This window comes from Tupaia chinensis, unplaced genomic scaffold, assembly GCF_000334495.1.
Source record: "Tupaia chinensis unplaced genomic scaffold, TupChi_1.0 Scaffold144058_2, whole genome shotgun sequence".
NCBI classification, from domain to species: domain Eukaryota; kingdom Metazoa; phylum Chordata; class Mammalia; order Scandentia; family Tupaiidae; genus Tupaia; species Tupaia belangeri.
Window position 1 is genome coordinate 259,863 of NW_006203911.1, and position 9,602 is coordinate 269,464.

At 52.5% G+C, this 9,602-nt stretch overlaps 1 protein-coding gene across 1 annotated transcript in view; it reads left to right on the forward strand.

Annotated features, from left to right (window-relative positions):
* The first annotated feature begins 188 nt into the window (after positions 1-188).
* The window catches only part of RAB33A (RAB33A, member RAS oncogene family), a 15,833-nt gene continuing 6,419 nt past the window's right edge, over positions 189-9,602 (forward strand). The window contains exon 1 of the mRNA XM_006165858.3: positions 189-940. Within this exon, the coding sequence (XP_006165920.1) occupies positions 683-940 (258 nt within the window). The 5' untranslated portion in view covers positions 189-682. The remainder of the gene's footprint in view (positions 941-9,602) is intronic.

A 9,602-nucleotide genomic window follows, 5' to 3' on the forward strand; every position in this document is an offset into this window, starting at 1 on the left:
CGGCTGGGAGGTGGGAGAGGGATCTCCGCCTCCCCTGCACCCCAGGCCTAGCAGTGTTGCTCTGAGGCCGAAGTGCTCCAGCGATGCCTCAGGGCGCAGCTCTTTGTCCTCCGCAGCTGCGCTCCCAGCCGGCTGACCCCGTGCGCGCAGAGCAGGCGGGGGCGGGGTCCCGAAACCTACAACATAAATGGGGGCAAGAAGAAAGGAAGTCTATCCCAGGGTGGCGTGTGCCGCTTTCCCCACCCCCTCCCTTTCCTCAGCAGGCTTCTTCCCCGCTGCGTGTCCCTGGGGTCCAGGCGGGGCAGGGTCTAGGCAAAGGCGCCGCGGCAGCTTGGGGAGCGCATCCGCAGCTCGAGCGTCAGGCCCGAGGGCACAGCGGGCAGAGGAAGAGGGCTCGCAGCTTGCCCACTCCCCTCCATCTCTCCTCCTCTCCCGGCTTTTGTGTTGATGCCTCGGAGCTGCAAGGAGGGTGCGCTGGAGAAGGAGGAGGGGGGCCTGGGGTGAGAGGCACCCCCTTCACGCGCGCGCGCGCACACGTTGCCGGCGCACGCACACACAGGCGGACACACACTCACAGACACACACACACGCACAAAGCTCGCTCGCCTCGAGCGCACTAACGTGGCCGTTTTCTTTGTGTGGAGCCCTAGAGGGGGTTGGGGCCCCGGTCCGGGCCGGGGAGATGGCACAGCCCATCCTGGGCCATGGGAGCCTGCAGCCCGCCTCGGCCGCTGGCCTGGCATCCCTGGAGCTCGACTCGTCGCTGGACCAGTACGTGCAGATTCGCATCTTCAAAATCATCGTGATTGGGGACTCCAACGTGGGCAAGACCTGCCTGACCTTCCGCTTCTGCGGGGGGACCTTCCCAGACAAGACTGAGGCCACCATCGGCGTGGACTTCAGGGAAAAGACCGTGGAAATCGAAGGCGAGAAGATCAAGGTGATCCAGACGGTGTGGTCCGGGAAGGGAGGGATCTGGGAGGGGGCCCCTGGCCTGAGGCTGGCTCTGGTGGTTTTCCACATCCAGCGTGTAACTGAGTGCTTACTGAGTGCAGGACCCTCAGCGCCTCCTTATTCCTCTTTGCGTCTCTCAGGGGCCTCATTCCCCACCTCCCCCGATTATGTAGGGCAGGCCAGCGTGGTGGCTGTCTTCCCTCACCCAGGCCTGACAGCTCCTGCTAGGAAAAGCAAGTTTGATCCCATCCTTGACCCTGAGCCTGAGCAGCGGCACCTGTGGGCAGAGGGCTGTGGGCAGCATCTCTTGGCCCTGTTCTGAGAGACGGATCCCCAAGCACTTCCCATATCTTCGGGTTTCTTCTACCTCTGCCATGCCAATAGGCTGCACGAAACCACCCTGGCTAAGCCCGGGGGCATTACAGGGGAGCCGAGGATGGACAGCCAGAGAGAACGAACGCTGCTTTATCCATAATTGCAGTTTATAGTTAAGATGAGGGCTGAGTTGGGTTGGGGTGGAATGGGGGTGGTTCTGGCACAAACCCATGAGCCCCCTTTTCAAGGACCTGAGCCAAGGCCACCAGCCACCCTACATAATAAACAAAACTCATCCTTTTGGAGCAGTCCCCCTGCAGCGATACCTTTTTTGTCTGGGGTGCTGAATGAATGAACTGGCCGTTGCTAATTCCATAGGCATTGTTTTCATAAGGCCTCTGTACAAATGCTTATCTGAGGGCCCAGGGAAATGCCTTGGTCCCCCACTCCCCACTGCTCCCCTAAGTACAAATATTCTTGTCTGATCGGTTGTGGTCACCTTTAGTTCAGAAAAGGTAGAAACTCAATCAGAGGAGAACCTGTCAACGTGCAGCGGGGGGCTGGGAGGGCAAGGACAACTTTGTGTGTCACTGAAACAGAGAGGGGCAGGATTATGGGGAGTGAAGCACTTAGGAAGGCAATGGGAACATGGAAAACCAACTCCTCTAGACTCACTGTGGGCCCTTTCTTAAGCACAGGGTGTGGGGGGATGTAAGCCTCCCTCTTGCCGGTCTAAGAGCCAAAGTGACCACAAGCCCCTCCCCCCCTTCCCAGTGATGTGAAGAGAAGGGGTGAGTAACTGTGGAGACAGATGAGGCTCTCCTGACTCCTTGATTATGAAAATGAATGTGTTTTAAAATGGCTTCAGAAACAGGGCCAAAGCACGAGACATCAGGAAGACGGGCAGCCCCATTCTGAGCCCCAGGGTCAGGAAAATAAAGCATGATTTTGACACTGTGATTTTTGACACTGTGATTTCTTCCGCCCTTTGCATTTTTTTTTTGCGGGGGGTGGTGGTGGTGGTGGTGGGGATTGCTGCATTTCTTTTTAATGTTAAAGTAGGTATCTGTCTCTATCCTCTCCTAGGGCTTTGCTGTTGACATTTTCTGGGTTAGGATTCCTCTACTGTGTCTAGCTTCTTTATGGCCTTCTGTAAGGCCATAAGATTCTGCATTTTCTAAAATATGTCTTTTTAACAATTCAAAATAGAAATACATCGATTGATGGATAGGCTCTAAAGCCCTCAAAACCTCAAAGTTTAAGGCTTTTTTTTTTTTTTTAAATCAAGTGTTACTTGACAGAATTCCCTGGATTTAAAGGGGCAGGGGAGGAAATAAGACCATCTGAAATCTAGATGGAAGAAAAGGAAGTGTTTGGGAGCCTAGGGGAGGAGGAAGGAGAGGAGGAGGAAGCTAGAAAATGAGGAATGGAGGGGTGAACCTAGGGGAAGAGGGTGCCACCTTATAGCCTGGGGACCTTTTTAAACCATTCCTTCCCTTCTAACACTCCCAGACTTAGTCAAACTGGATTTTACAGTCTCTGCCAAAGATTCCGGACTTTTCCCCAGAGGGCAGAGCCCGTGACAGTGTGACTCACTGGAACCAGAGCTCAGCCCCACACCACGTGCAGAGAAGTGCTTGGTCCAGGCATTTTTGGGAAGATGAGATTTTCAAGAGGACAAAGCCTCGTGACACGGGTCATGGAGGAGCCCTCCGAGAGCGGATTGTGGAGGAACTCAGGCTGGAGGGTGGGAGCGAGGAGCTGATGACCTTCTTCTTGTCAAGCTGCTGCCACCCCAGGGCTGAGCTGGCAGGCGACAGACCAGCATGTCCGTGGGAAGATGGCAGAGCTTGGCAGCGAACACGTGATTGAGATGGGAGAAGATTTTGCCCCGCACTCGGGCTAGCCTGGAGTTGCTCAAGGAACAAATGCCAAAGCCGTGCTAGGAGGTGACTGCCAAGGGCTTCCCTTTTAGGAGAGAGAGAAAAGTCCGGTATGACAGGCTGAGGTAGCTGGCCACAGCCAGCAATACCAGGCAGGCAGGCTACGATGCCAGCCCTCGCAGGGGAGTGGTGTGGAGGGCTCAGCCAGCTCTTCTCCTCAGTCCAAGAGGAGGGTGCAACCTCGCCCCGGCTGCCCCCTGTGTTCTAGGGCAGCAAGCATCTTACCCCCTACTGGCGGATGACTGATTCCCTTAGTTGGGGCTACCCTCTTAATTATCAGTGAAGCTCACAGAGGGAAAGTGACTTGCCCAAGAGTACACAGGGCCAGGCCTAGAATTCAGGTCTCCTGATTGCCTTTCCGGTGCTCTTTGCGAGCATCATGCTGCCCAGCTTGGGAGAGCATGCCAGTTTTTCACCCCTAGGGGACTGATGCCCCATTTGTCTCTCGAATCATTGCGCCCATTATGGCCCCCCACCCCATAACAACCTTTGCAATCCAGTGTTTCTTGGTGAACATGGACATCAAGAAAAGCCTCCCATGAGTAGTAATAATAAGTTCTATTTATTGAACAAAGAGCCCAGTATACGCACTTTAAACGTATTATCTTATTTGAGCTTCACAGCAGCCCTCTGAAATTGGCACCGTTGTTTTTCAGTGCTGTTGTGTGTGTGATTTTTTTTACTTTTGGAGAGGTTTTTGCTATAGGGTGCGTGCACTCACCAGAGAGAAACAGGAGAGGAAAAGTGAGAAATCACCCCACAGGACAGATGGCCATGCCACAATCCCTTCTCCTCCATTCTCCTCTCAGGATCTTGGGCACGCATACACATGCACCCGGCGTGAGATTAAGCCACCGGGTCCAGGAAGCGAACCTCATGGGAGTCCAGTGACATAGCCATTACGCCAACTGCTGGTCCCTCGTTGTTGTTGCTTTTTAAGGTTTTTGCCATAGGGTGCGTGCACTCACCAGAGAGAAACAGGAGAGGAAAAGTGAGAAATCACCCCACAGGACAGATGGCCATGCCACAATCCCTTCTCCTCCATTGTTCTCCTAGGATCTTGGGCATGCACACACACACACACACACACACACACACATTCACGCACGCACGCACACACACACCAGGCATGATTTTCAAGCTGCCAGGTCTGGGGCTCGAACAATAGTCAGTCATGTGGGAATCCAGTGCTTTAACCACTATGTAACCTGCTGCCCTCAGTACTATTGTTTTTTGTTTTGTTTTGTTTTTTAAGAATTATTTTATTTGACTTTATTTATTTACTTATTTTAATTTGATCAGAGAGGGATAGAGTGACAGAGAGAGAGAGAGAGGGAAAGTGAGAAAGCAAGCTGCTAGGTCAGAGACTCGAACCATGGTCGGCCATGTGGGAATCCAGCGCCTTTAACCACCACGCCACCTGCCGATCCCCTCAGTACTATTGTTATCATCCCCAGTTTATGGACAAGGAGCCTGGGACTGAGAGAGATGAAATAACTCGCCCAATGGCACATAGATCTGAACTTCGGTCTTTGGCTGTTGAGCATAAGCGCTTCACCATCTCAGCATCCTGCCTCCCCTGTGACAGGCCAGGATTTCAGCTCACATGCAGAGCCCAGGCTTGCTTATTTATTTATTTATTTATTTATTTATTTAAGAGAGGTTTTTGCTATAGAGTGCATGCACTCACCAGAGAAATAGAGACAGAGAGGCAGAAAGCAAGAAATCACCGCCCCCTCCACCCCCAAGAGGGATGGCCTCACCGCAATCCCTTCTCCTCCACTCTCCTCTCGGGATCTTGGGCACGCACGCACATGTGCCCAGTGTGAGTTTGAAGCTATCGGGTCCAGGACTCAAACCATGGTCAACTACGTGGGAGTCCAGCGATGTAACCATTCCGCCATCTGCTGGTGCCTATCCCCGGCTCTTTACCACTGCACTCGAGGGGGCAATATCCAGCCCTCTCAATGTGGCCTGTGCAGAAGGGGAGGTAAACGGCCGGGCAGCCAGTCGTGTATTCCTCCAGGGCTGTAGCCCGAGGACCTAGGAGCCTTCATATCTCCTTCGACTGCACCCAGGACACTGAGCTGAACACCTGGCTTTTGTGTTTTGCATCTTGACTGTCTCATCTTGGGCTGAGAATCAGAGAATGTTCAGAGATAGAAGAGACTTTAGATATCTCTTGAACCAAAGTGTCATTTTTTTTTAATATTTTTGCCATAGGGTGTGTACACTCACTGGAGAGAGACAGAGAAAGTGAGAAATCACGCCCAGAGGGCATGGCCACATGGCAGTCCCTTCTCCTCCATTCTCCTCTCAGGATTTTGAGCACGCACACACACATGCCTGGTGTGATTTCAAGCCTCCAGGTCTGGGACTCGAACTGCAGAGTCAGGCATGTGGGATCCAGTGCCTTGGCCATCATGCCACCCGCTGGCCCCAGTGTTCTGATTTTATAGAAAAGAAGTCGAGGCAGAGGGAAAGAGACTTGCCTGTGATTACGCAGGGCCAGGCCTACACCTCGGGTCTCTGGACTCCCTTTCCGGTGCTTTGTGCACACAGCACACTGCCTGGCTTAGAAGAGCACATCGGTCTCCCCCTCCAGTCCAGCCTCATGGTCTGTCCAGCCCACAAGGTTACCTGTGACAGGGACACGGAGGGACTTCATGTGGGAAAACTGAGTCTTTCCTGACATCAGCCAGGAAGGGTAGAGGCATTCCCCTACCCTCCGAAGGAGGGGTGGAGCTCCCCTTAATGACCATTATGTGTCTGTTACCTACAGGTTTAGCTAAATCATGTTGAGTCTGCCTCAGTCTAAAAGCACTGGGAAATGCCGACTAGTGGGGTGTGTGGGAGCTTACATAGATAGTCAAGGGAAGGCTCAGAAACGCGTGTTTGAGCCGTTCTCTAAATTCTCATGCAGGCAGTTCTGTCTAGCTTGCTTCTTCCGCCCTAGCCCTCAGGATCAGGCAAACTGCAAGTCAGCTTTGTCTGCGGGCAGGTGCAGCCCAGGTCTGTGGATTTCAATTCCTTTAAAAAAAAAGACACCTTCGCATGTTACATGACCGAGTAGACGCGGAGGCTGAGCTAAGTGTTCCTGGGAAGCTGCCTGCAGTCAGAATGACATCATGTCTTCCCCAGGCTCCTGAGCTTCCATCTTCTGCCAGTTAGCTTAATGGTTAATTATCCATCCGGGTGTGTTGCTCTGTCTCCCTGCTGCCTCTCCGTGTGTGAGCTTCTCTTTGTCTCTGTCCTCCTTTGCCATCCACCCTGTGTGTCAGCTTTGTGCATGTACCTTAGATGCAGATGGGATAGTCAGCTAGTTGAAAATACATTGCTTTTCAATGTTTCCCATCCTCCACTCAGGCATCCTCCAGAGGTTACAGATGTATTTGTCTCCCCCCACCCCGCTTTTTTTTTTTTTTTTTGCATTTCTACCCTTCCCCATTTGGCTCCAAGAAAAGGACATTCATGCTTCTTCTTCATTTTTTTTTTTTGGAGAGGTTTTTGCTATAGGGCATGTGCACTCACCAGAGAGACAAAGAGAGACAGAGGGACAGAAAGCGAAAAATCACCCCCCAGGGGGGATGGCCACGCTGCAATCCCTTCTCCTCTATTCTCCTCTTGGGATCTTGAGCACGCACGCACACACGCCCGGCGTGAGTTTAAGCCACCAGGTCTGGGACTCAAACTGCAGTTGACTACATGGGTGTCCAGTGACATAGCCATGACGCCAACTGCTGGCCCCAGGCTGATGGCCTTTTTGAGACAAGAGCGATGGGAATATTTGCAGAGTGCTTTCGTTTTTGCAAAAGCTCTTTGTCATGGATTATTTCACTGGGTCATCCAGACAACCCTGGGAGGATCAGGCTCCCATAAGAGAGATGAGGAGAGTGAGGCTCAGCTCAGGGAGGTTACATGGCTTGCCCAGTCATTTACTCAGCTACTAAGCCGAGTTGCTGGAATGCTGCCTTCCCAACAGAGCCTGCTCTGTTGGTTGTTTACCAGAGTTAATCGTGGAGGTCTGGAGCCAGGGAGGGAGGGACAGTATCTACTAGGTGCCAGATTATGTATTTAGTAAGGAATGTAGATCCACACAGTGACCCTCCACAATTGCTGCAGTTACTTTCGCTTAGAATAAGTAACCTGATGGGACCAGCAGTTGGCATAATGGCTATGTCGCTGGACTACATCTGGACTCCCATGTAGTTGACTGTGGTTCGAGTCTCGGACCCGGTGGCTTAAACTCCCTCAGAGCACTTGTCATGCGTGCCCAAGATCCCAAGAGGAGAATGGAGGAGGAGGGATTGCGGCGTGGCCATACCCCTTGGGGGGGGGGATGATTTCTCGCTTTCTGTCTCTCTGTCTCTCTCTGTCTTTCTGGTGAGTACACACGCCCTATAGCAAAAATACTCTCAAAAAAGAAAGAAAGAAAAGAATACGTAACCTGCCTAAGGAAGCCATCCAAGTTCGTTTGACTCCATTACAGCCCACTGGCTCTCTGAGAGACAAGAGGATCTGGGGGGAGTGTGTGCGGCCAAGGGGTACTCGTCACCTGTGTCCACCGTGTGGATGTGGTACCCACAGGGAGGCAAGAGAGGGAGAGGGGAAAGCCAGCTGCAGAAGGGGAAGGAGATGCTTTCAGTGTCTGGCAGGGGCTGGGATACTAAGAGCAGGAACAGCGAACCCCCACGCCAAAGGAGGTCATTTTGGGTGGCCGGGAGCCTGACTGGTGCTCTCTCCTGAGGCTCTAAAGCTAGCCCCACTGCCGGTCCTTCTATATACTGTGAGTGGCCTGCTTCCTGGCTGCCTCTCACCACAGACAGTGGTATGAAGACCTTGGGGTGGGGTTTGTAAGGGGCGGGGGCCCAGCGTGTGGCACACCAGCAGCATACTAGATTGTGGTGCTAGAAGCCACATGGTAGACGGTGGGTTCAGACCCCCAGCCTGAAACATGCCTGAGTCAGAGGAGCCAGAGGGCAAGGGGAAGGGGACTGTCTGTCTTACGTGCGTGCACCCACTATCATGAATTTTTTTTAGAGCTTTTTGCCTTAGGTGGCATGTGCTCTCTGGGGAGAGAAACACACACATAGTGAGAGGGAAAGTGAGAAATTGGGACCAGCAGATGGCGTAATGGTTACTCCCATGTAGTCGACTGTGGTTCAAGTCCTGGACCCAGCTTAAAACTCACATGGGTACACATGTGTGAGTGCCCAAGAACCTGAGAGGAGAAGGGATTGCAGCGTGGCCATCAGTCCTGGGAGATGACTTCTCGCTTTCTGTCTCTCTGGTGAGCACATGTGCCCTATAGCAAAAATCTCTCTAAAAAAAGAAGAAAGTGAGAAATTACCCACCAGAGGGGGTGGCCACGCCGTAATCCTTTCTCCTCCATTCTCCTCCCAGGATCTTGAGCATGCACACACATGTCCCCAGCATCATTTTGTAGCCACCTGGTCCAAGACTTGGACTCTGGTTGGTCATGTGGGAATCCAGTGACATCACTGGTCCCATTAATTTTTTTTTTTTTTGAGGGGAGAGATTTTTGTTATAGGGTGTGTGTGCTCGCTGGAGAGACAGAGACAGAAAGCGCGAAATGTCACGATGACCATGCCACAATCCCTTCTCCTTCATTCCTGTCTGGGATCTTGGACATGCATGCACATGTGCCTGGTGTAATTTTGAAGCCACCAGGTCTGGAACTCAAACCACGGTTGGCCACGTGGGAGTCCAGCAACATAACTGCTATGCCATCTGCTGGTCCCTGATTTTTTTTTTAAAGAGATTATTTGTTACTGTAAGGTGTGTGCACTCACCAGAGACACAGAGAGAGAGAAAGTGAGAAATCCCCTCCCCCCGGGGGGGGGATTGCCATGCTGCAGTCCCTTCTCTATTCTCCTCTGGGGATTTTGGATTTGGGGCATGGATGCACATGCGCCAGGCATGAGTTTCAAGCCACTGCGTCCAGGACTCATAAACCACGGTCGACTGTGTGGGAGTCCAGCCACTATGCCACCTGCTGGGCCTCCATCGTGAATTTTTTACAAAGAGCTGGAACAGAGGCTGGATGGTGTGTAACAGTAATGCTCTGCAAGGCTGACCCTCATGGGAAGGTTCCTGGTTCGTGTCCAGAGACCTCCCTGAATGTGTTGGGTGCACGTGTGCCTATACTGGGGATAGCCAGAGCTGGGGATGGATCTCAGCTTCAGGACCCTGTTTGCGGGGCTGTCCCACTCTGTCTCTTTCACTCATGAAAGAAACTTAGAAATAAAAGAGCTGGAATGCGAGCAGTGTCTATAGTTTCCATTCTGAGCCTCCAAATAAAAGCTTTGAGGCTCCCAATGGCCTTGGAAAGGCAGAGGAGGTTTCCAGAAGAAAAAGCCCCCCCCCCAG